The sequence below is a fragment of the Mugil cephalus genome, chromosome 1 (assembly GCF_022458985.1).
Source record: "Mugil cephalus isolate CIBA_MC_2020 chromosome 1, CIBA_Mcephalus_1.1, whole genome shotgun sequence".
In the NCBI taxonomy this organism is placed as follows: Eukaryota; Metazoa; Chordata; class Actinopteri; order Mugiliformes; family Mugilidae; genus Mugil; species Mugil cephalus.
In genome coordinates this window covers 2,151,241-2,179,094 of record NC_061770.1, presented here as the reverse complement: position 1 = coordinate 2,179,094, position 27,854 = coordinate 2,151,241, and the positions used below count along the sequence as shown (strand labels likewise).

The following is a 27,854-nucleotide window of genomic DNA, read 5'->3' as shown; positions in this document are numbered from 1 at the left end:
ACAATAACAAAAAGAAAGATAAATGAAAACTTCATGCACATCTTGTCTTATTGTTTAATTGGAAAACAGTATTACAATAACACAATTCACTGATAGGGAATGTGTAACACAAAGGTCAACTTACATTCAGGAAACAATTAGCCTAGCGCAGTAGTCTGGTAACACTCCATTGGGATTTCATTTTGAGGCATGTTTCAACCGATAAAGAGAGAGAAAAAAATCCCCCGCATTATGCAACTAATCAGAGCAACAAAGTATGTGACATTAAGAGATTAAGGCATTCTCAACAAATGACTTTATTGCTCTTTGACCATTATTTCCGTTTCAGTATATTTTAAAATGCGGGTGATAGCAGCCTCTAAACAGCCCACATTGTAAACAAATTCAGCTCCATGACCACCAAATGATGTGTAAGACTACACTGCTATTACTCTTCTGTATATTACTGCATAAAGCAAAAATCTGATTTGATTGGTCCAGCAGAGCTTTGCTGGAGCATCAGTTCCCAATGGAGCGACTCTAGACACATTTTCCACCACAAAGAAATTCTAGGCACAGAAGTTGGTGTTCAGGCTAGGAAACAATTGCACATTATTTAACAAAAATAGGGGATATTTTTTAAAATAATCACTCTTCTGAACATCTAATCTAAATCTAAACATGTCCAGAGTGAAAGAGAAGAAAACTGAATCCAGGGTTGGACCATACAAGGGCACCATTGGTCGTACATCGTGTAGGTTGGGGCATCGTTAGTTACATGACATTCATTGGGTCATGAAGACATTGTCAGAGTGTTTTTCCTCTTGGAGTCCCGCCGTGGGAATGGCACAAAGCTTTTTACTTCTTTGAAACATAACCCTATGGGAAAAAGAGAAAAGAAAAATGTTACTTTCTGCATATGCAAACCCAATAATTATTTAAACAGAAAAAATTAAAGATATATTTGCACATCAGCTTTAAGGCCTGGCAACAGAATGTTTGTGTAGTTGCAAATCATCCAACATGGCACAGAGGAAAGCAGGAAAGCAGAACAGTGCAACAGTAATACTGTTGCACTGTTCACCTCATCTGTTACTCATCATTCTCACATAATGTTAAGAAAAAGGCGTCATCCAATATTCTGGTCTATAACTGTAACACATACAACCTGTCAGCTTCATTATTGACTGCACATAAATGATGTATTAGCACCCCTCAGAATCATTTACATTTCTGCATAAAAATTATCCGAAACATCAGTGGATTTTCACACAAGTCCCGACATTAGACAAAGAGAATCAAACAAATGAAACAAAATATTATGCTTTAGTGTTTGATTATTCAAGAAAATAAGCGTGAGGTGCAAGTTGATTTTAAGGCCAAAGTAGAGTCCAAAAGTAATTTTTATGCAGAAATGCTGAGGGGTTAAAATACTTTTAAGCAGCACTGTATATCACCACATTCTAGTAGTGTTTTTTTTTTTTTTTTTTTTACTTACGCTTCCACTCATCCAGGGTCAATGTGGCATTGTCATAGCTGTCATCGTATGGCGTAGGCTCAGGGAAGTCATCTGGGTCCCGTAGGCTGTCGAAGTATGGGTGCTCTAGAGCTAGTTCGGCCGTGGGCCTCTCATCTCCATCGAGAACTAGCATCTTTTCCAGCAGCTCAATTCCTAAAAAATGGTCAGTAGCAGAAAACAGCAATTTGATCAAATACAGAGAGCAACTGACATATCCACAGAATGCATGTGATGTATTTATTGACATTAGTCAATGGCAGGTTGATGCAACCTTTTCAGAAAACGAAGTTTAAATTCCGTTGATAATAGGCACTGCCAGAGACATAAAAGGTATCACTAAGCGAATATATCTTGTTTTTCACCTACCTGACAATGACTATTTATAACAGTAAATAGAACAGGGTACAGACAAATATGTGATCATCATTCTGACACAGAAAATAGCAAAACTGACATAACATCCAAAGAAAATGATCTTCTGACCTCAATCTCTTATGATGGATTAGCACGATAGACAGTAACAGAATGTGTCTTTTGTGGGATAGTGGGATAAAGAGTAAATGTTAAAAAAAATGTTGAAAAAAAAATGGTTAAACTCACCATTCAAACTGGCTCTGGGAAACAATGTTGAGAAATCTTTTCTGGGATAACGAGGGAGGGCCATCACATAATTTTTGGCCTGTTTTTAGAGATAAAAAAAAGAGTTATAAAAAATATTTAAAAGTTCCATTTTAGTAGACATGGATAAGCATTGTTCAATTAATGGAAAATTAGGAGAATATCAGGTCGCAACCTAGTACACATAACATACCACTCATACTCAATACTGTGACCTTCTTTGTTTCACCCTAAGAAAATCTATTTACTAACATCAAATTTTATGTTAAGTTTAGTTTTATTTATTTTGAACAAAAGAAAAGAAATGCAACAAGAAACAAAAGGCAGAAAAATAAAAATACTTCCATAAGTAAATTAAATTACTTTTTTTTTTAAAGTGCTTTACCTCTTCTACATTCCTATACCTGGTGAAAATCATCTCTTTATACATTCCTACAATTCCACAAAATCACCCCACAAACGGATATGCGCATGCTTTTGTGTGTTGTGCAAAAACAGTGATGTTTAAAGTTTAAATTCCCTCTGAGATTATAACCTTCCCTCTCTGTCCATGAACTTGTTCCCCTTTCTTAACACAAAACTACTACATGCCTTCATTGATGCCATGACTTTTCCTCTAGTGCCCCCTTCAGGGCAGATTTTATATTTAACTAACAACTACTGGCAAAAAAATCCAATACAACATTACTGTACAGTCTAATGTATATGTCAACCTGAGAAGTTAATCTTGTTTTCACAGGTGTAAGTGGTGTATGATTTAGTGCAGCATGGTCCAAGTGCATTCAGAGAGGAAGCTTTAAGAAATTTGTCAAGTTTAAGATTTAGAATATAAGGAAAATGTTTACGACACACATACTGTAACCTACCTCAGGCGTGTCCAACTTCTGTATGAACTCTGGTCCAGGCACGCCTGTCACTTTCATGATCTGAGTCAGCTGGTCCATGTCTGGTAGTACGTGGTTTACAATCAAGGATTTTTAAAAATTGTCCCAATGGTTCAGTGGATAAACAGTGGCCTCAAAGCAAACCCATAAAACAGACTAATAAAGTAAAATGAAAGCTGCTTGGTGAAACAGTGACAGTTTTACACGCACTGAATGCTGCCTCAGGAAACATGTTGCTATTAACTGCTGCTTGTAATGTACTGTTAATTGCCTTTTGTGGTCCATTTTATGCCTGATTTATCGTGCTCACTACCAGATAAAACCGTTGCTGTTTAATCAAGCGGCTTTCAATCTCCTTTATTGTTACGATGGCTTAATGAAGTGACAATAAACCTCAATAGTGTCATTTGGAAATCATGCAGTGTGTTTGCATCTTTGTATAATGAAACACATTTTTCAATGTCACACAGGCTTAAAAAGTTGAGCAAAAAGACCAGGTAGATGAAAGGATACAGTCTTTCCCTTTGAAAAGAGTTTTTCCATTGATCATTTCTGCCATGATGCAGCCCACAGACCAGATGTCCACTAGAATAAACACCAAAGAGACAGCAGTGAGAACACAAGTAGAACACACACATCACATCAGTGTTTTAAGTTTAGCTGAAAGAGGTAGAAATGAGGGAGGTGGCATTTGTATGCCAGCGTTTAGTTCCGATTCACAAAAGAAAATCAATCTGTTATGCTGTTTAGACAGCACTATCTGGTGAGTAATGCTCCTATCCAGCGTGAGAACATGTCAGAGTTGCCTTCTATGCTACATTCTTCTTTGTAGAAGACATTTAGAAAATGAAAAACCGCTTTCTCCTAAAGAAACATAAATCCCGGGAATGTCAGCTTCATTGCAGTGACAATCCTGTCATTGAGTCCCAGCACTATCAAGCTGCTGTCAAACCCATCTGTGTCAACTGCTAACAAATTATGGAGAAAAAACTGACAAACCTGTGCAATTCCAAAACTGGGATTATAAATCTTGTTGACCCGGTAGTCAACCATTCAAGTACCATTCAAGTAAAAAGTAAAGTTGGGATGTTTTCACACAACAAACACCGCACAGTAACAGTAACGGCTTCTTAGACAACAGTGAGGATGGAGGTAAGAATATGAAACAGCTACAATTGTCTTGCCAGTCTGGGTGTAGTGCATCCAGTTCAGAATGACCTCAGGCGCCCGGTACCAACGGGTCACCACGTAGCCTGTCATCTCAGCGTCAGTACTGCGAGCCAGCCCGAAGTCCAGGATCTGTATCAGCAGCAAAGAAACTGATCACACTCTGGAACATGAGCACTGTTAAACGGTTTCATTCATTCACTATCAGTATCTCTATACATAACACAATGAGGCATTCTTTGAGTTTGTTCTTGCTCTTTAAATTCAAAGAACATCACGTGGGTAATCCTATCATGTTTGATGCTGCAGCTGCTCTATACTTTAAGGTGCTTTTGGAGTAATCCTTAGAAGTACATACCTTCAGTTCACAGTCTTGATTAACAGCCAAATTCCCGGGCTTAAGATCCTGCAAAACAAAATGAGTTGAGTGATGGTTACTTAGCGCACAGAGTAATTAACAAGAAATTACAGTGATTGTGCCCCTAACAGCTTTAGTACTTGGAGTTTCTGTGCTCTAACCAGTGACTCAACTACAAGCTGACCACACTGCAAACTGCACAGCATCTCAAATACTGAGACATAATGTGTGATGAAGTGTGCTACTATCACTGAGTAGTGATAACACCTTAACTGCTATGAGAAAGAGTACTAGCAGGCTAACACCCATTTCTGCACACAAAACTGTTTCATAATTGTTCAAATGTTAACATTACATGTCAAATATTCGTAATATGTAAAAATATGCTAAAACAAAAAACCTGGATAAATGCAGAATAAAAATTTAACCTTGCAATATTAACAATATTAACCTTGTTGCAAGGAAATATGAAATAATGAGCCTTGTGATATGATGCTTGTTGGGCAGGTTGGGACTATATGTCTTCCCTAACAAGAATAAAAAAATATTATATATATAAAAAAAAAAATCTAAAATATTTTTTATCAGTATTCATATTTGTATCTTTGGGAGTCCAATACATAAAAAACACATTAATATGTGCCTGAGTGGGGGTGGGGGCACTTCTTTTACATCAACATGGTGGCAACTGTTAGCTCTCCAAAACACTTACAAAGGGAAATGATATCACTGATGTCATTATAAACAGAATCATCTCATCTCATCTTCTATAACAGCCTTTCCTCTGGGGGGTCAGGGCTGAAGCCTATCCCAGCTGTCATCGGACAAGAGGCTTAAACCCAGGACAGGTCTAAACAGTATCATTTCTACTAAATTTGATGCTACAGAAATGAAACACTATATCTATTTAGTCGTAGCAGGACCTTCACTGAATATAACACATAGCAACCCAAAAAAAAATAGACCGCGATATTATTATCTTTATTATGTGTCGTATGGACACATGAGAACAGTATTGTATGTATTGTATTATGTCACAAAAACAATGCACACTGTTCCTTAAAACAATTTGACAAGCATCTGTACACTCATGAAAACCTGTATATTAAATTTGTTTCACAAAACTGATCAAACCAGTTTGTAAAGATACTGCCAAAGGCACCTGAAGCACAGGAGCCATCTGCACTTAAATATTTATCATTTACATCTCCATTTACACGTACTGATCCAGAATACAATGAGATTATCATCATCATCATCATGCACAAATGACACCACATCAGAGAAGAAAAGTGGAAATTCAATAAATATATATCTTATGGCAAAATATGTACTTTTAACTGAACACACAGGGAGGAATACCTTAATAGACACCAGTAATTAATTATAATGTTTGAAATATTAAAAATATCCTCACGATACAGGTTTAAATTGAAGAATCCTTCAATGAATGATGAAAGTTGGTTTATGCTTCTTTACCAAGATCAAAATATTTTTACCTTCATGGTGATTTTGCACCTGAGTTGAATCTGTTATTTGTCTTGGTATGAAGCGGCGCAGTTAAAGTGTCAATCAAAGAGATATCTAGTAAAGAGGTATGTCAGTCTGATACTAAACGTCTGCAAAGAATGGTCTCGTGAATCATCACTCATGGCTGTCCTGAGATGACTTCCTTCCCTCACAGCAGAAATAAGAGCTTTAGGTTGACTCTCAAGATGGAGGACCAGGATGATTTCTGGGTCAAGTAGGGATTAAGCGACGAGGCAACTGGAATTCACCAAAGACAATTGCTAATATTACCCTACTCTCCCTGCTCATGTACAAGTCTTGGCACTTTTGCTGAAAGGTGCGGCTTAACATTTCTAGACATGCAGTCAGACATCAGAGGAGTTATCTCATCATACCTGTTGGGACATGGTTTGATCGCACTCGTTAAAAATGACGAGTTAAATAAACAAATGGGAAGATGTGAAGATCTCCAGCTCGAGACCGAAGAATGTGTAATGGTGCACAAAGTACTGCACACTCCATTATTCTCTGAAAACACCCTGCACAGACCTATTCATCAGTGACCAAAAAACGCTCCCAATATATCAGAACTCAAATAATGACAGTTTGTTTTGGACTCACTCTGTGGATGATTCCAGCCTTATGAATGTACTGCAAAGACAGAAACACAGAAGGCAATTAATACTTAATGACACATTATTTCTGGTATTTAATGCACTTGTTTACATGACAGTAGCATTAAAGTTACTTGTTGCACTAAATGCTAACCTGACGCAAACAAACACTAAATACAGACACTGAATTCAAGATAAAGCTTTGAGAGGAGTTTAATTAAAAAAAAAAACAACAACACATTTTTGTGTTTTAATGACTAATTTAATGCACACACAGATTGACAGTCCACTGCACCCTTCAGTTTTTTTACATGTAACTATTACAGTGAGATTCTGGCACGGCTGTGGCTTATTACCTTGGAACATATTCAAGGCATTCATTTTACTTCTCTAAGTGTCTTTGAAGGTTATTTACAGAAATGAAAGCGTGGGAAAGGTAAAATTCTCTGGCTCACCCTGAGGCCACAGAGCATCTGGTAGACAAGAAACTGGATTTTGTCTTCTGAGAGATGACCCCGCACCTTCGACAGGTCAGTAAACATGTAAGGCATCACCAGGTAGCTGAGAAAAAGAGAGTGAGTGAGTGGGGACCAGGCAATCCAGAGACAGACAGTGTGATGATTACCTCTGGTCAAACAGTTCCAGCACATGAAGAGGCCAGATCACAAGTAAGGCGCAAGAAAGATCTGCCTTTTTACTCGATAAGCCATCCTACCATTACTTTCCGCACCCTGTTAATGCTCTAATCTATGCCTTGTCCTATTTTCATTGAGGAGATTAGTGTGATTGTGTATGCTGACATAACTCTCGATTTCTGGTGTTCTTTCTCCCAAACATAAGGTTCATAATAATGATTCTCCGTGTTAGATGCATAGATGTTTTTATTGATAAATGGGACATTTTATGTACTTCATGCAGTGTTGGCAAACCTTACTAACAGTTCAATAAAATTTAAATTTCTCTGGTGGAAAAATCAATAAGATTAAATTATGACAGAGAACCACGATACTTACATCAAATTATTTCTTCTGTTCACTGTGAAATTATTCATAAAATTAATTAACCGTGAAGTGAATTATCTACTTTGGATGTCCCTGCCTGGTGCAGGTAATCAATTCTTCAACTTTGATTATACATTGTAGATAATACTATAGAGATATTTGACAGTGTTTCCAGGCTGAAGGCTCTGTCACTGGCATGCTTGTACTCTTCCTGAAAAGCAAAAGTTCAAATACATTCTTAAAGTCTTCCTGAGTTACAGGGGCATGTCACATCATCTCAGAATAACCTCATCTGGTCCGGAGAAGAACATGTAGGCCAATAATGTAAAATGTTGGGTAAGTCTTCAGACCAGGCCTTTGCCTCAGGGGGTTGCTAATATGTTAAAGAGAAACTCACAAGTCCTGGAAATCATCCAGGCCTAAGGCAGGAGTAAACACGTCAAGGAGTCCTATCACCTAGTTGGAAAGAAAGAAGAGGGTGACAAATACAAAACATGGAGGACATTAGTATTTAGAGCACATAGTCTTCAAAACAATAATGAAAGTAGGCAGGAGAAGTATTGGTTTCAATTTACTCACATTTTCATGCTTCATGTGTTTGAGTAGTCGGAGCTCTCGGTAGGCCCTCTTAGCAAAGATCTCTGACTGGAAGGGCCTGTGGAGCTTCTTGATGGCCACTTTCTCTTTAGTCTTCTCATTTGTTGTTGAGCTGTGGTGAATGATAGCGTAACAAGTCATTAGCATGGCGCTGAGTCTGCATGTGCTTTCTAGTTTCACTAGGTTTTTCCCCTTTTGAAGTCATAAGAGAAAATGGGTGATTTTAAGGTTTCACTCTCACCTAGAAGCTTTGCAAATGCTGAGCAAAGACGTTCTCAGACAGAACTGTACTGTACATGAGAATCTGTCTCTCTAACTGAATGGTGATCTGGTGGTTGCTTTCTGAGTATCAGCCTGTAAATGTTTGGCTACAGGTGATGTGAATGTTTGCGATGATCTGCAGGGCACCAAGTCGTAGGAGGAAAAGCTTGTTAGGCTATTTGGAGCCACATCCACCAACACACGTTACACACATCCCTTGTACATAGTGCTTTGGACAACAGCGATGCAGAAACGAAGGATAGTTGTACAAGGAGCAGCTGATCAGTGCCAGACACATAACTACAATAAAGGCAGTCCATGAAACTGTGATTATGTTTCTCTTCATTCTGTCTTTCGGAGACTGCAGTTTCCCACAAGACATGCAATTTGGTTAAATTATAGTTAATAGCAATAGCACTTTGTCAGATGGTGCGTCTTTTAAAGGTTAGCCATTTTAAACTTTGACAGATTATAACTCCCACATTACAAGGCTTAAAACCTTGGAAACATAATGTGCTGGCTGAAACAGGCTGATTTAGCAACGAGAGCTCAAAGGGATTTTTTTTCTTCATACTAGAATTCTCCTAATTTTTACCCACTAAGCCTCACCACACAGAAAAAAAATGTCTCTCTAAACCCTGTCAATGGAATAAAAAAACAAAAATGAAGCAAGGCATGGCTTTACGCCAAAAGCAAACCATAACTGATCTCATTCAGCATTGGAAATACAGTATCTTAAAACACATATTACACATTGGTTCGGTTTTTAAGGGTTGTTTCTTTTTCTGACATTGATGTGGATGTTACGTAGACATGTAGCATCCAGCCGGCCCAGTCTAGGTATCCCCACCCCATAGCAATGACACTCCTTGATGGCAGCAGCCATCCCCTGTGGGCATAATGTCATGAAAAACTGCACAATGGAACAAACACAAAGAGAGCTACACAGTATTAGGGAGGTGATCATTACGCTGTGCCTGATCTTGTATAAAACATACATTGATCAGGCATAACATTATGGCCATAGGGAATGGCTGCTGCCATCAAGGAGTGCCATTGCTATGGGGTGGGGGTGTCTGGTCTGGTCTGCTCTGGTCTAGGTTGGTGCTACATGTCTAATTAACATCCACACAAACATCAGGTCCAAAATTTTCCCAGCAGAACATCATCACAGGGTGATCGATATATTTATGATAAAACTATTAATATTACCCCCCCCCCCCATAATAATAATAATAACAATAATAAAAATAATAACTATTTGCAATGTAATATTTGCAATTTTACCAATAAACCTTAACACACCAGTCATAATATCACAGCTAGAATACTGAATAGGCTCTTCAGTCAATAAAAACCATTAGTGGAGTGAGATTGCCTTGTTTATCCCATCTAAACAACACAGCAGCTAATAGTTAACCTAAAGGCAACACATTCCGTATATCTGTGTATGTCTAAAATGTCATTCCATTTCTGCCTCATGTAAAATATATGTTTTATGTATTCGCACAGATATTATCGATGTGCACATCGAGCTTTTCCGTGGATTACAGTGCGTTGCTGTACCTGGCTTGCAGATCTATGTGAAAGTGGAAAGTGGCCATCTTTAATACAGAAATACACACTGAACTATCCCCTCAGTTATTGAACAGGTGAACACATACACATGGTTGTTGTGGGATATTGGGGTAACGCATGATGACACATGCTCTCTTGATGGGATGTGTGATATCGAGGTGTCAGGTGCGCACTTGATTTGCTGGCTGTGTCATCGGTGTTGACGGTGTGTTGGTGCACTCGACTCGACAGAACGCAGGCCCACCACAGACGTACAGGCGTACAAGCTAACGTCAATTTGTGCTTGGCTCAAAATGAGCTCCGGTTATACACAGCCCAGTCCCAACTACGACAGACACATACACACACTCTCAACGCATGCAGCGTACAGTAAACGACAAGTCACTCACCAGACGGAGCCGTACGCCCCAGTGCCTATCTGTTTGAGGCGCGTGTATTTCTCCGGCACTTCCCACACCGTGCTATTGATTTCCTCGCGGTAGAAATGTAGCGGAGGCTCCATGGTGAAGAGGAGAAGGTGAAGCTACTACAAAAACTACTATAGAACTTCTCCTCCCTCCCCCTGTGCGCCTGCCACTTATTCAGAAGGCAAAGCAAAACACTGCTCAAGTAGGTAAGAATATCCTACATCCTGCTTCCGGTTACCTCTTTCAAAATAAGATGACTGACAAACTTACTAACATGCTAATGTCAATAATGTGAAAATTAACAGTAGCCGTCTGTTATGGCTAGTTAAGATTTTTTTCATCTTTAAATTCATGCTAAACGTGTTCAGATATATGTACTATACGAATAATACTATGCTATTTTTCACTTTTTTATTTTTTTAAGATTGTTTTTCTCTTAAAACGCAGACTCCTATCTTTAAATTGAAGGTCAATCTCCAAACTTCCGGTCTGATCTTGTCCTGATGTGCGTTTATGCAGCACCTTGGTTTCACGCTGCAAACTACAGGCACTCTGTCCCTTAAGATAGGTAGCCTGGAAAACGACTACTCATCATCCTTACGCAAGGATCTATTTGAAATACTAATATTTTATTGTTAAAAGTTCCACACGCCGTAAGGAAAATCACTAAATCCCTCCCTAAATGATGAGATTAAAGGAGTGAAATATCCGACGGCTTGCTTGTTGAAACATGTCAACATGACTCGCTGTGCTGCCACCCACACATTGTAGGTGTTAGTTGTCATGAATAATTACTGTACGTTGCCAGAAGTTTATGAATCATGGCGGTCTACAGCACTTGCAGGCATCGACAAAAACATGTAGGCTACCCGCGCTTGGAAATTAGATTGTTGAAGAAAAATAGCAAATTATTACTGCAGCTTTGCTATATATGTGTAAAAGAACAGTTTTCAATAAAAGCATGGAAATCCAGTGAAATCTACCATGCCAGTGAGGTTTATCACTTGGAGCTGCTGTCACTTAAAAAACAGACCTTTTGAATTCAGTGCTTTTGAATGGAAATCATTTATCGTGCCACATTGACACTGACGTATTTCAGGATGGTTCTTATCAGTACTGCTTTTTCTCTGGATTTCTGTGGAGCTATATCTATCCATGTGCGATAACAATGCTGCCACAGTTCCATCCGGGCTTTAAGCTGAATCTCACATTAGTGTACAGACTGTAAACTGTAATTTCCAAACATTTCAAATAGCAACACAACATATAAAGTGACGAGTCAAAAATATGGCATACTGTGAGGACAAGAGGGTCAGAGAAACAAATGCACATTATGTAAGAGTGTGTTTGGAAACTGCAAACTCTATGAGTGTGTGGTTACATTGAAAGGGGAATTTGGATTTTTTTTGTGTGTGTTAACCTTTTGTCATGTTTGTCCATTTGATAGATAATTATGAAGAATAGGATTCCCATATAAAAATGCAAGCATTTTGTCAAGTGAAAATTCAGAAGTATTGATCTGTCCTGTTTGATTATGATGAGTGAACACAGTCCTCACATTTTGAGGGGAACATTTTAAGTGTTTAGGGTTGATGTGACTGTTTTTAAGTGGATGGTACAAAATTACAATGACATATCTCTTATGGTTGAAAGGGTTGTAGATTAATGGAAATGACTCAACCATTAACTGTCAGCTGCTGAGCTTTCTTGTCTACAAAACCCAATTATTAGCCTCTGTTTTGGAGCTGAAACATGTACTGCAAGACCTAATCTACACCAGGGACAGTATATTTGTTTTTCCCATTTTCAGCATGCCAGGCTGCATAATGTGAAAACAGCTGATGTTGTTTCCCCATGAAGTGAGAGTGTTGATTTACTCAGTAACAGAGAGAAATGTGTAGGAAGAGTGTAACAGGGTGGCATGCTACATCAGGGCCTCCCTAAAATCTAAATCTAAATTACAATTCAGTTCAGTTAAATTCGATTCCATTTTTATTTATATGGCATGATTATCAACCAAAATGGTCTCAAGTCAGAAGAGGTACTAAGAAAGCAGCAACTTTTCAAATAATATTTTGACAATGTTATGTGGATAAAAGAAAGCAGTCTTTGTGTGTGAATTAAAGGGCTTATCCAGATCAAGTAATAACAAGGTTCCTTACAGTAGTGCTTGGTGGCCAAGCTAATGTCATCCAGAGTGATTAGAAGGTGAGTCCCTGTGGTGCTTACGGTCAAATGCACTGCCTGGCCAAAAAAAGTCGCCACCAGGATTTAACTAAGCAAATAGTTATGAGCCTCCTGTTGGATAATTATCTGCTGGCAATAAGTCATTTAACCCCAACTGATTGAATGAGTAACTTCTCATTTCTTAAACAACCATATGGAAAGACACACCCTGTGGTTGTGGAAAAGATGTTTGGTTGAGAAGGGTCGAATCATTGGCATGCATCAAGCATTGGAACCACCTAAGGAGATTGAAGCAGGAACTACTAAAACTGGGTTAAGAACTGTTCCAGTGCATTATTAGAATCTCAAAGGATAGTGGGGAACCATCGTCTTCGAGGAAGAAATGTGGTCAGGGGTATCATCGGGCATCAGGGTAAGAAGAGGGGCAGATGAAGTGATGCATACTCACTGTCTATGTACAAGCCTGTGGGGGCAGTGGTATGATCTGGGGTTGCTGCAGTTACTCAGGTCTAGGTTCAGCAACATTATGCCCTAAGAATGAGGTCAGCTGACTACCTGAATATACTGAATGACCAGGTTATTCTATCAATGGATTGTTTCTTCCCTGATGGCAAGGACATATTCCAAGATGACAATGCTACGATTCATGGGGCTCAAATAGTGAAAGAGTGGTTCAGGGAGCATGAGACATCATTTTCACACACCACAGAGTCCAGACCTGAATCTCACTGTATGAGCCATATTCATTTTGTATTATTTCATGTTATTTGGCCCCATGCCACTAGGGGGCTGTATTTGTTGTGTGGCTCAGCTGATTTTGGGTCAGCTGGGTTAGGCTATTTAACTTAGGGAAACCCGAAACACAGGTGTTGCTGATTTGAGAAGCAAACACTTTTCGACTGTGCCTACTATGTGCCTTTATGGTTTTTCGGTTTGTTGTTTTTGCTATGTGTATTATGAGTTAAAGTTATTGTCGCTGTGTGATATATGAAAGAAAATAAACATGCAAGATAATCGTAAACTTTACTGAACTTTCCATTTCTAAACACGTCTAAACCTAAATCCTCCATATTAGCAACCAGTACTAGACTTCGTTTAGGACTTAGTCAGTACACCAATTGAGAATCTTTGGGATGTGCTTGAGAAGGCTTTGCACAGTGGTCAGACTATCCCATCATCAATACAAGATAGTTGGTGTAGAATTAATGCAGCATTGGATGGAAATAAATTGCAGAAGCTCATTGAAATGATGTTGGAGAAGACTATTGGCATTCAGATAGAGTCAGAAAACAGAAAGAGGTAACCAACTTGGTACTTTACCTTTACCTGTTGATCTGAACATCTACCATACATAAATAAGTACTGGCAAATACTGTGATCAGTAGTGTCTGATGCAGCACTAAGATCTTACAGGAGTAAAGAAACAAGTTATGAAGAAGTCACTTTTATTTTAATCAGCACTATTTCTATATTATGTTGAGGTCTAAAACTTGACTGAACATCTTTAAACGAACCATTACTATTGAAATGGTCAAGGATCTGATTTGCAATGGAAATATAATTTATATATGTTTATGGTTGTGGTCTAGAGTAGGTTTTTAGCCTTAAAAGACCGAGGCACATAATAAAGATGCATTGTAGGAAATCCTACATCCTCTCACAGCAAGACTCTGAATTTCCAGGAGAAGATATAAATGAAAATGTTGATCTACAGCTTGTCCAAGGGGATTATCCAATTCATTCGTCACTACACCTTCTGTGGTCTCGACCTACAACGAATATATCTTCATATTGAGACTCAGGGCAAAGAATAAAGCAATAATGCATCAAAGACCATTATAAACAACACATACATAAACTCATATTAATAAATATGTGTAGAAATAGATATCAAACTGGGTTAAAGAGCATACATTCGTGAATTTCCAAAAGTGACTTAAAAATCAATAACCTTCAGATGCATCTCAGTTCATTAAACACATGATAGCTCAGTGCTATGATATAACTCTTGTGTATTTGGTTATATAGGCTTTCCTGTAAAGTAAAATTAAAATAATCCTCTACTAATGGCTGTGACCAATGATCTTCAAGGACAATTTAGCACTTAGTTGAATAATCTAACTATAACATTAACACAATTTTTTTCTTCTCACTCACTTAGACCAAACTCTATAAATTTAAATATATATTCTGGCAGAAACAAAGACCCTCTGTCTTTCAAAAGATGTACATTCAATTGATCAGATTCACCCTATCACAGAGGCACATTATAAATAAGTCGGTATAGTTTGCATTGTTCTATATAATTACTTTATAAAGTGTCTGCTGGCTAATGTATCAACAATTTAGAAACCAAACTTGACAGACATCAATGTCTATCTGCTGTTGCCAGTATTGATCATAAATCCATTTGCTCTTCTCTCTTTATTTGCATTTTGTCAATCTTTCCTTCTCCAAAAATAGTTTCCATCAACAGCTCTGAGAGGGGGCCACTGTCATTTCTTCTGGGTAAATGTCAGTGAAATGCCAAGTTTCAGAGATATTTTCAGAGACACCACACAGAGGATTTTCATTAGGTTCTAGTCAATAAAATGTATTGGAAATCATTATATAGACTTGCGATTATGTACGGTTGATGCCAAAAGTGTGAGTAGCTGATGAGAAGCTGATTATAGCAGAGTAAAGGAATTGTCATTACTTTGTGTATAAGTTTTGTCAAAAGGTAATCTATTTGTGTTCATGTTATCAAATTTCTTCAGACTATACTGATTGCTATTCCATTTCTCAATCACACATAACAAGATGATTTAGTAAAATTAGGTTATTTATAGTTTAAACATTGACTCATTCAGTTTTCAGTGTAGCATCACATGAACTTCAAAGCATAAAGCCTGTTTAGGAATGGCACTGATAGATATGAGCTACTGGTGGTGTCACATACTGCTGTCACATAAATGTCCCTGACTATTTCAAGCTCAGTTTGGCTGTGTGAACAGAAACAATGGAGATTGGAATCACTGAAGGTCCAGGCTGCAGCTCAGTATTTTCTTGAATTTTCTGAATAAAGGCCACAAGATGGAGCTAGCGTCTTTCAGAGGGCCATAGGTTGAGCTGAGAGGAGGATTTAGGCCACTTAAACAGATAAGTGACCACCACAGGTTTGTTAAGGCTAGGCTGTGTGCATTGCTTAAATCTGTCTGTGGACATTTGATTACATAAAGCATGAGCTGTACAGTTATAGTCCATCATTGTCCACCAGTTTTATTTAGATGATGTTTTTGTAGAAGCTGCTCTTCTCTTTCAGCAACTGTGGCTGTCACTGCTGATGCAAACTAACTAATGTTCGCAAATGTAAAATGCTTCCCTTCCTCTGTGGATTAATCCCAAGGAAGATCTTCAAAACACTGACTGCTTTCATGGATTGAATCATTGCTCTGCTTTAATAATTGGCAACAGAAACAAAGAGACTGAATGAGACGGTAGTTGATGACACATTTATTTATGTGAACGTGTCGCAGAGCATTATTTTATTAAAAGCCTCTGGGTGGTACATTGCATCAGCTGTTTTCATATAGAGTAGATTGGTAGAAAATAAAATAACTTGGCATGTCCTCTATTTTTGCTTGTCATGCAAATGCACTGGCATGACTAGTGGTCTAAATGTGGACATGACAAAGTCAGACACAAATGGAAACACGTACTGTACATATATACCATGACAGACATAAAAGCACACAGTCACACTGTCATGCAGGCACACTTTCTGAACCTGCATCCCTGTTCTTTCCCCCTTTAGAGGGTTCAAGCCATCTGCCAAAATCCCATCAAGCAAAATCTGACTTGACATTTTCTAACACTGAATCAGCAGCATAAAATAGGCTAGCACATAGTTAGAACGACATAGGAAGTGAAAGGAGGAGAGCGAGGGGGTGAGCACCTTGTTTCACGAAAGGCCACAGCTAGAGGAAGACATCTATTTGCCCCCATGCTACTGGAGCACAAGATGGCATTCTCCTAATGAGTCTTTACATAGTAATTAAAGGTCCCCTACTAAATGATACTCTGTGCTGTTCTGTACCTAAGGAGAATTAATTATTAGTATCAATCAATGATGTTATCTGTGGGTGTTACTTGGTTAAGAAGGAAGACGGGCAGACAGTGGCATTTAGCCATGATTAATGAAGTGACCTTCCCTACAGCCTTGGCTGAGATCTTGAAAAATCTATTCTATTTCAAAGTGACCTCCGGGAGTGGATGGCTGGTTGGAACACCCATACACTCTGCATCCAAATGCACCAAAACAGCACACACGTAAATGGCCTTAATTAGACGAACTAGACACTAGTCACAGATGCAAAAGTTAATGTCAGAGAACTGTGGTTCCTCATATTCTTCATGGCTGAAGATTATCATCATTGAACTACAGTGAACTAATATTGTTCCCCGAAGACTTGACTGTAGAAGTTTTGATGATAATAATATTAATGGGTGCCCAAAGACTCTTCTGAAATTTCCATATTTTGGCCCGTGGGCTTCAATTGGTGGAGCATGACATTAACATTTTCATATTGGTTCCCACTAGAACAGGACAAGTCAACTATGTAGGCTATGTTCATTCTTCACTATAGAAAACAGGAGGGCAGAACTATGTTTTCACATGAATAGATTCACAAAGCAGGCGCAGAATGTATTTGTTTAAAAAAAGTACAGGGCTTAAATGGTTGATAAGCACACTATGGGCATCCTGAATAAAGAACATACATATTGTACATGTGTATTTTACGTAAAACAAAGAGCTGTTTACTTTAAGTCTGTTAAGTCTAGTTTAGTAAGCTTTCAAATTACAAATATGTATCCTGTCATAAATTAATTGGTCCATGCTGTAAATGTGTGTACAAGATGTTCTTACAGAATGCACAATGGAAAGTACAGGACATAATGAGGGATATATTAGACTCCCACAGTCACAGCACTTTTGTGGCTACAGAACTCTTTTTTTTACTCTATTTTTTATTATACCTCAGGAGCTGTTTGAGCTGTTTATATACATATATTTATACTGCATAAAGATACAAACAGAGAATAGTTGGAAGATTAGGTAGAATTAAATAAAGTGACTGGGTTAAGTGAACATAATAATAATAAAAAAAAAATGCAGTTCATATGGCAAGGGCAAGGTAATGACGAACGACTACTGTTTACACCTCAGTTTAAACATTATAGAACCATCTTCCTGTACCAAAACTGAAAATAATATAACACAGCTAAATCATTTATTATTATTTATTTTATTCTTATTTTTTTTTTTTTTGAAAAATTTACCTAAAGAGTGGCTCCATGTTGCCAGTAGCTCCATGAAGAATAACCTTTTTAGGTTATTCTTAGTGTGTTAATGGTTGTTTTTTGTCTGACTTGTTGTTGTTTTTCTGTGCCTTGAACCAATCAAAATGGTTTTTGGTAATTTTTGTCTTTCTGTGCTGTTTTTTAAAATTTTATTTAATTTTATTTTTTTTATTTTATTTCATGCTGCTTTTTGTTTTTAGGCTGTGTCATTGGCCTGTGGGGTTCGGCGGAGTGGTCGTTGTGTCCGGTGGTGTGTTCCTGCTATCAGCTGCTAGCGCTGTCCATGTCTCCTAAGCTGCCAAGAGTGAGGCCTAAGTGCTTTGGATACCAGGCTGGGATTCCTGCTAAACCTCCGAAGAAGTCCTGTAGATTCCAAGCTGCAATTGGCTGTGGAGGAGCGGAGATGGAGGTTTAGGTCGGCAGGGCCATCTGTCCTCAAGGGAATCGTGAGGTCTTCGGCAGCGGGATCGATGGACTGTGTGCGCTTGATGGGACCCACAGGGAGTATGTCATGAGAAGTGCTTTGAAGATCTGGTTCATAGGACCACAGTACATCTGTGCCCGGATTGAATTTACATCCCTCCCTCACAAGTACAAAGAGACACCATTTGACAATACTACACAGAAATACTTCTGCCCCATGTTAAAACTCAAAGAGTAGCCTCACACAAATCTAAAACACCCATCCACTGTTCATCAAGTTATTAATATTTTTGGTGCAGTTCGAGCTTTTATTACATATCTGAATTTGCCAAGGGGTATTGAGGAAAAGTGTTGTGAAAAGACAGCATCTAGTTATGGTTGGGTTCATTTATAAAGTTGATTGATCCACTAGCCATTGCTCCCAGAAGAAAAATGGGCAACATTTAGAGTTGTGTTTTGATCACCTGGCAAATTTACATCCAATAATAACCCTCCTTTTAGCTCTGCTTTGGTCTGTACCAGGTAGATATTCCACTCTCTTGCAGCTAAATGCTCTATTAACTTAAATAGAGTAAATGTTCAACAGCTAGTACTTTTTAGTGCAACAGGAATAACAAGAGCAGAGTTACGGTCTGGAAAAGCAAGACAATGAGCTAAGTATCACTACAAGTAGTCCACCTGATTCATTGTTATAAAAATATTAACTAGTGCTGCATTAAGTCCTCTTTTGTAGATTACTAAACCCATTTTAAATGACTAGTAGCACAATAAAGAAGAGCAATTAAATTTGGACTTGGCCATAGCCGCTTTCATTGAGGGTCAATAGTTCCATCATCTGTGGTGATGAGGACCCAGATGATAGATGCTTTACAATGCCAAATGTGTCCATTCCATTCAGATAGCCACCTGGCTCTCCTTCCATTTCACCCAACATCAGGTCAGCGCAGATCACCCTCTAATGAGGATGAAGAGGAAAATAATTCAGTTAAAATAACTCTGTGAGCCTTGCAGATGTTGCATTTGTTTTTTTCACAGATTAACTTTTGGTAACAGATGGATAATACGTGTGCATGCACACAAACAATGCCATCAATAGCTAACCAGCTAAGCCTGGTGAATTGCCCAGACAATGACAGCTTCTTGTGCGGTACAGGAAGTCCCTGTGGTGCCACTTTACAGAGCCTTGGAGGCATGCAAGTCATTGTGCCATGTTTCATCTCACCCACTCATTAATGATGGTTGCTGGCCAGCACTTGACAGACTTTAACTTTTCCACTGTTTGTCTGCTGGCTGCCTCTGCTGAAAAGCCAGCCAGTTCTAATAGTATACATAGAATGTAATTGGAGCATTTCTAGAGCATACGGCAATAATGGGCTATAGGAGACTGTTACTTGGATGACCCTCAGCATAATGACCCAACTTATAAAGTATTCAGGACATTGACTTTTCATTTATGAGTGTGAGACTGAGTTAAAAAAAGATATAATAATGAGCATAAGCCAGGCTAGTGTACTCATTTGTGAGAATGATGGCCCGAATAGTGACAGAGGTTACGGTGCTGTGTGAGTGAGAGGATATATTAAGACAGTTGTCCATGTCTGCAAAACATTTCAGTGTAACATGGTTTATATGGCCATTTTATTGCAGCAACAATGTGATGTCATCAGTCTAAGAAGAAAAGCACAGCTAGTACTGATCAATAAAATTTTATAATCAATCTTAAATTGCCCTGGTAGCCAATGAAGTGAAGCTAAAATGGAGTACTAGACTGTCTTCTCCACTTAGTAATGTCATGAAAGCAGAGCCAGGATTCTGGATAAACTGTAAACTGGATATAATCTGCTGCGTTTGACAGTTTTCCAGGGAGGAGTAATGAGAGAGAAGCATGGGCAGCAGTTTTAGCTGGGAGTAAAAGACAGAAAGCCTCTGTTGTAGAAGTTATGGGAAACTCAGTAATGTAGTTTAACCGCTCTTCCAAAGTTAAATAAGATTTATCTGGTTATGTTTGGACTCCATTCACAATTAAATTACATATATTATATAAGGTAATTACTTAAGTAATTTACAGCATATATGATAACATTGTTGACACCAACTCTCAATTTAAAAATTCTGTGAAATTTAAAACAAGTTTTAAAAAACAGTGTCTGTTCCAGTGTTTGGGCTGGTGAGTGGGTGGTGGGGTGCAACTGCAAACAGCTTTAGCTTTGTTCAGTGGACAATCAAGTTTTCCTTTATTGAACCCTGATGCATTTAACCCATCTATTTGTTCACATAGCTTTGTATACACTTGAAACAATAGGCAGGCCGCAGTTTAGGTGCGTCCTCAATACACCTCAGCCTTACAAAGCTGCTTTTCTAACCACTACTCCATGACATTTAGGAGGTCACAGATGAGTTGAACCTTGAACATTTGAGGATTTATTGGCAAAAAGGTCTTGAAATCTGTCCTGGCAAAGATCCAGTCAAAGGAAGCCAGTAAGGTGGAAATGTGTTCCTGTAATAAGACAATCTGCAGCCTACCAACTGCAAGCATGAGAGAGGCCAACATAAAGGGCATCACAACTGGAAAAACATTCAAACTGACCACTGAATTGACTGTAGTAGGTCAATATGATGAGCCACGTAGGCACCACTAGGTTAAAATATTTTAATGTCCCTTAGACACTCAGAAAGTCCAACGCCATTAAAGCTTTGAAGTCCTTGAGATGGGTGGAGTTATCTTTACATGTCAGTGATGTGTAAAGTTGAGTGTCCTCTATATAACAATAGAGGTTATGCACGTGATGTCACAGCAAGTGGACATCCCTGTGGTTACGGCCACAAGTGGCATAAAGTCAGAGATGAGCATGGAGATAAGCTGCATTAGCCTGAATCATAGGCTTTAATAGCATCTAAATTGTAAAATTAATTTTTTTAAAAACGGGGAAGAGCTATTGTGCGAGTGACTGTACCAACAGATTTGAAAAGTACAACTGGAATTCAGGCAACAAAACCTGGTGTTGTGGTTCACATTTAGTGTCAGGTAATATTAATTCATACTGTGTGGGTTTTTTTTTTTGTTTGTTTGTTTTTTTTTCTTTTTTTGGATGAAGTCATACCTTAATTTACTTCTTAAGTTCTGTTCTTGAGGACTGTCAGATAAGTTCAAAGATGTTATTGTTTTGGCATTGTTATGGCCGGCAGTAACTATTTCAGTTCCAACAATAAATAACAATGAAACCACAAACAAAATATTTTGGCCAGTCCTCGTCATCCTTTTAACATCCATCAAACATCCATCGGACGCTACATAGCTAATGTTACTTCTCAGTAAAGCTCTTAGCATTAGCATCTTTTGTTTAGTACTTTATCGTAATTGAAATGACCTAAAACTAACAGGCACAACCCTATCCACACAACAGTCTACTAATTAATTATTTTTTTTGTCATGACAAAAGTAGTTCATAGTAATGTTACATTTTCATACCTGTCTCAGATCTTATTCAGATCAGATTCTGTGTTTCTGTAAGTATCTTCGTCATTTGCTATGCTTTTGTTTCCCATGACTAGAAAATAACTGACTGCTGGACTGCACATGGGCTGATGTAGACCTCTAACTGTATATATGCACAATATATGAAAAAGTAATGAAACATATATAAATATCTCTTGGATTCACCAAGATCAACATTATTACTATACCAGGATAATTCACGTGTTTTAATGAGTTACAACTTTTCTGTAATATGCTCTGATGTCACAGATGTTTCCTAAATAAGGCATGCATCTGTTACCAAATACAGAAAAAATAAAATATAATTTACTTAAGTGCACTTGAAGTGCTCACAGACAACACTATTTACACCATAAAGTCAACTGTTCTTCTATTAAAGTTCAGAGTTAGAGTTAAAATAATGCTAATGAGTTTTATCCTACTCAGGCAAGTGAGACTTACTGTTTGATTGTAGAGTCTATTTAATAATTGATCAAGTTTGATGAATATTATCTATACACTGCTTTGATGGGACACTTGAATAAGTTTTAAAGTTTTTTTTCCCTTGTTCGCTGCGCTTTTCCAGAAGTTGACCCTCTTTATGTCTACTGTGTTCAGTGAGTGGCAAAAAGGAGCAGCACTGCTGACCACACATACACAGGTGTGAATTAATGTGACATGAAGAAAAAGAAAAGGTCATAAAGAAAATTCAGCTTTGATTCTTAACAGCCAGTCATTTTTTATTCTTTGAAATAAAAGAAATCAGTTTGCATTCATACATTATTTGAGAACATAAATGAAATAACCTACTGTGCCATTTCACAAAGTCCTTTCTGTAATGTTGGCTTAGCCGCCCCAGCATTAATTGATAACATATTATCAATATAACATGGTGGCTAATTGTCTTAGAGGACAAAAATGAAAGATCTCACAAAAGTTTCTAGAGCTGTCAAGAGCTTGATTTTTGTATTTTATCACTCAATGGATTCCACTCTCTGTGGAAATCTTGTTGACAAATCTTAATAGTCTGGTGTTATAGCTACAAGACAAATAAATTTAATATCCCAATATTTATGTGGAGACCACCAAATACTCATTGTTTAATTGGTTAGACATTTGCCAAGTATCATTCCTAGTAGCTACAGTGTGGAAGGACTATAAAAAGAAGGGGCACAATAAGGGGATACAAAGAATTGCAGCGTTGAGTCACAAAATGATTACCAACAGTATAGATTGATGAGATGCGTAACTGTATAAGAAAATACGAGGATAGGAGCTTCTTGCTTTGTATTTGCATGACGACAGAGTCTATTAGCTTCCATTATACTTCTTGATTGCATTTACCAACAATAAAATGTGTGGACTATTTCCCCCTAAACTGAAAATTGATTAGGTGAAACCATTGACCTGCAACCTCTTCCTACACTAAATACATCATTTGTCATCCCAGTAAGTGGTGTTACAAACACATTAGAGGCATGGTATCTACACAGAAACATTTTGCAGGACAGGACTGGCTGTGCATCACTGACAAATGTGCAAGAGGCACCATTCCAACATGTTTCATCTGAAATCATCTGCATTTTACCAACAACTTTGTAGGATGTCTATAATTAGTGTAGAAACTCTAAGTGGTGAGTGTGCAGCCTGTGTGTTAGTGAGCATATGTCACAGTGTGTTAGCATCCATGCTAAAACGTGTTACTTACGCCTGTCATGGCCGCCCTGGCCGCCTGTCAGACCCGCCATGAGGTGACAGTGATGCGTCCTGTCTGTCCAGCTCAGTGACCCAGAAGACCTGTAACCTGTCAAGACACACACAGACACAACCTTTTGTCTGACTGACAAACACAGCAGAACACAGCATGAGCTATTTAAATTCCAAAGTGTTTGCATGGAGTCTTTTGTCGCCAAACAAACCCGTGTTAAAGTGTTGTAATGTAAACTGACGACTGACTCACCTGCGTATCAGCCTTCACTCAGTTTTCACTTTATTTTGGTTCCAGTGCCTCCAGCCATCTGCCCTAGTTCCAGAAGTTCTCAACATGACAGCAGACACAAACACAAATCACCTGCCTGTAGTCTAACTGTCCATTCTCATCTGCCTATCGAGAGTCAGGCTGTTGTGACAATGGGCTAAGCAGGGAATTCCTCTCCACTACAATGCATCCGGTTCTGCCTTGGGGAATCCCAAGGCATTCCTCAAGATATAATCCCTCATATACCTGACCAATCCAAAGCTAATGATTAACACTAGTAATAGAAATTACGTGCTGATTTCTTCAATTTAACTTAACCCCTTAGAGGGCACTCCTTGAAACACTTTCACTTCGAAAGTTCAACCCTCAAAATGTTTTTTCATGTAGAAAATCAAGGTCAAAAAGTTACCATATACAGTATGGTTCCTTGTCATTAACATGTATTAAGATCATTAGAAGATAAATGCTGATTCAGGCACTTGTCAGCACACACATTATTATTCCTTATTGTCATTATTATAACATTAGACAATATTACTCCACTTTTTCATGGTATCTAATAAATCATTTATGCTCAGCATTCATGCAAAAGGTGGACCTTATAGCTCACATTTGATCTAAGAATGTTTCCTTGGTCTTCTATGATTGGCTGGGTGGAAACCACATGATTCTAAACCTCACCGAGAGGCACAAGGACGCAATTTAAAATGTGTGCTGAAGTCACCAAATATGGTTTCTTGCCCAATAAAGGGTTAAATAAAACATTTCAGCTGTTGTAGACTCTTCTTTATGAAAATTGTCAAAAACATTACCTGAACCTTAAAAGGCTTAGGCCTCAAAATAATTTAATACAATTTAACTGTACAATCCTAAGGCTACAGTAATCAATATTTCGTATGAATGATCATTTAGATATATGATGTGATGGTATAAGGGTTGCAATGTCAAAAACTAGTCTCAGAATTAATGCTAATACTTCTCTAAGTTTTCAGGATGTAACTGTTTACTATATCAACCTTAGATACATTTTTACTTTTTTTTATCCTCATCAAAGTGATTTGTTTTGTGCCTGTTATGTGAGCATGTACATGATTGTCATGTACATCTTGTTCTTATGTGCAAGGCAACAGTGATAGCTGTGGCAACTATTTCAGTTATCTGTAATCACATAATTTAATTGCTGTGTTCAATATTCCCACATTCCTTTCTGGGGCTGTGATTTGGTTTATCCCGTAATTCACCCTGATCTTATTTTAATCCTTTCAAGCTTCACTGTATCCAGCTATCTGGAACAACCTGTTCAAATAGGAGTCACTGAGGTCTCAGCTTATCTTCTTTCTTCTCCATCCCTCCTCTGTCCTTTGTGTTGGACCTTGTCCAAATCTATGTCTTCTACCCTGCGGCACAGACCCAAGCAACACTAGCTCAGTCTTTCACCTCCTTCCTCATCCTACTGTTTCTCCTCCTCCCCTTTCTTTCTCTCTCTCTCCTATCTCATGCGTTTGCAACTCTCTCACTTTGAGGTCCAGTGTGTTAGTGCCAGATGACCTGAAGCCTCCCATGGCCAGTGGTCCACATCTAAAACGATAAGGCAGGGGAACCCATCTCTTGCCTATCCCCCTTTCCTTTCCTTTCCTTTCCTTTCCTTTCCTTTCCTTTCCTTTCCTTTCCTTTCCTTTCCTTTCCTTTCCTTTCCTTTCCTTTCCTTTCCTTTCCTTTCCTTTCCTTTCCTTTCCTTTCTACATTTAAAACTAAAGGGGGTATTTGGTCTGATTTAGTCTCAAATGCTAAGAAATCACCTAAACTCTGATTTGGATATTTTGCCTAACCTTTTCTTAAAATCACAATTAAAAAGTGTTTCTGGTCTACATACTTGAGATTTATTTCAAGTACTGGGTCAAATAAAGATAGAAAAGAATGGATTCTTCTAACTGAAATTGAGGTTTCTTTCCTTTTGCAGCAATGTGATAATTATTAAGTGTTGCACTCATAATATGAACATCCTTGTAATAAGCATTTTTGTTCATAGTCAGACCCCCACAAATACTACATTATGCTGTAACTCAAAAGGTTTTCTCAAGCTTCTGTGACTGGTCTGACAACACAATCTTTTTCAATGCACCTAAACAAAATAATTTATCTCGGCATTGATTTAGTTTTAGAGCAAGGGGAGCTCAGCAGCTTTATATGTCCGTGGCAATACCCATACAAGTCTATGGGAAATCTATTTCTTTTGTCTCCATGTCAAACCATACAACTGCTCATGCAACCTAATAGAGCGGTTTGCAAATGATTTTGGGAGAAATGGCCCGTGTCCCGATTTACTTTGACTGTGCTTTTCAGGCCCACGTTGGCTTCCAGAAACCCCAGAGAGTTTTGATTAACCACATCTGTTCCCACTCTTTATTGGAATTCATCACTGCAAACTCTTTGGTAATTAGAAAGACCGTCCTTCATGTCAAATCAAAGACATGACTGATGGCTATTTGTAATCTTATCAGTGCGTGCGTGTGTGTGTGCATGCGCATGCGTTGGTAGTATGCAATAGAAAAATCTGATTAATGATGCTCATCTTGGCCTCCCTTGGCTGTCCAAATGTAAACAGAGGACTCAACTGTTTGCTTGCAGTGTAATTAGTCAGCGGTGACAGGCTTTCTCTCTCTCTCTCTCTCTCTTGTTCTCTCTCTCATTCTTCCTCTCTGTCTCTCTGCCCGTCTTGTCAACAGGACAGATATGCACCATGCTGTCAACAAGTCTGATAGCCAGCACTGGTGGAAAGGTTAAGATTTACATAAAATATAGCAATCTGCTTACACACACTCCACCTCAGACAGATTTCCCATTACTGTTTTTTTTTTTTGTATTCTATTCTTTCTGTGCTCCCTACCTTTATTATTTCTCTTTTCCAATGCAGGCTGTTGCTCTGAATGACTCTCGCATACTGAGGAGAGAATGCATCCATGATTGAGTGCATATACATACACACCTGCAGTCATAAACATCCCTATTTGTTGAGCAGGAAGACAGGAGAATAATGATCATCTTTCACAGCCAAGGTAACGTAATACTAGTGCACGATGTCCTGTATAACATGATGTACAACATATATATGTGTGTACCTTATTGTTTCATTCTGCAGGCACTAGTGTCATTAAGTTGTCAACGCCACTACAAAAGTGCTCCATGAGAGACAGAAATGGATTCAGATTCCCTTAAGTCTGCAGATTCCAAGTGCAGCATTTCCCAGAAAAGAAGAAGAAAAATGTTGCTGGAGATAAATATACTGTTATATTTAATTTTTATTGTAGTGCCCAGAAAAATGTTTCTTAGCCAACACAAAAGCCAAACAGAAACACTTAAAAAAAGAAAAAAGATCGGAGTAACTCTCAATTTGCATGAACCTTGGCTCTGATAAAAGAGTGAAAAGGTTGCATTTGGTTTGACGGGCCACCTTGTTCTACCAAAATGTCAACTTCACCATGTGTGAACACAGCTAGGTCTCCTATCTCATGTGTTTGTTCTATCTAAGGTCCAGTGTGTTAGTGCCAGATGACCTGAAGCCACCCATGACCAGTGGTCCACATCTAAAATGATAAGGCAGGGGAACCCATCTCCTTGCCTTTTCAACCTTTCCTTTCCTTCTTCTGATTGGTCTCAACCAGGCAACACACAAAGCCAAACAAAAATACTTCTCAATTCTCAACTCTCAACTTTCAATTCGCACGAACCTTGACTCTTGATAAAAGAGTGAAAAGGTTGCATTTGGTTTAACCGGTCACCTTGTTCCACCAAAATGTCAACTTCCCCATGTGTGAACACAGCTAGTTCATTTTCACGCCAAACTTGCCCTTGACATTTTGCTCCACACTGTGTATTCTCTTTAGTGGGTGCGCCTCAACATTAAGAGCCCCTTACCCAACAGTGAGTCACATATGAATAAAGTGCGAGGCTTGTAG

The 27,854-nt window shown here is 38.4% G+C and overlaps 1 protein-coding gene across 1 annotated transcript; it reads right to left on the bottom strand.

Moving 5' to 3' along the window:
• Nucleotides 1-40: 40 nt before the first annotated feature.
• mapk13 (mitogen-activated protein kinase 13) lies at nt 41-10,708 on the bottom strand. Its single transcript, XM_047603773.1, has 12 exons — nt 10,475-10,708; nt 8,229-8,358; nt 8,047-8,105; nt 7,104-7,209; nt 6,656-6,685; nt 4,526-4,573; nt 4,185-4,299; nt 3,514-3,585; nt 2,983-3,062; nt 2,099-2,177; nt 1,478-1,651; nt 41-858 (listed from the first exon to the last, which is right to left on the bottom strand). The coding sequence occupies exons 1-12, from the start codon at nt 10,585-10,587 to the stop codon at nt 773-775; spliced, it is 1,092 nt and encodes a 363-aa protein (XP_047459729.1). The 5' UTR covers nt 10,588-10,708; the 3' UTR covers nt 41-772.
• Between the last annotated feature and the right edge of the window lie 17,146 nt (nt 10,709-27,854).

What these genes read in the sequence shown, in the direction of transcription:
- mapk13 (XM_047603773.1), bottom strand. Translation starts at nt 10,587, where the DNA reads ATGGAGCCTCCGCTACATTTCTACCGCGAGGAAATCAATAGCACGGTG. An exon ending in CTGGATGATTTCCAGGACTT is followed by an intron (nt 7,210 to 8,046) that starts GTGAGTTTCTCT and finishes TCTTTTTCTCAG; the next exon opens with CTACCTGGTGATGCCTTACA. An exon ending in AGAAGTTGGACACGCCTGAG is followed by an intron (nt 2,178 to 2,982) that starts GTAGGTTACAGT and finishes CTCTAAAAACAG; the next exon opens with GCCAAAAATTATGTGATGGC.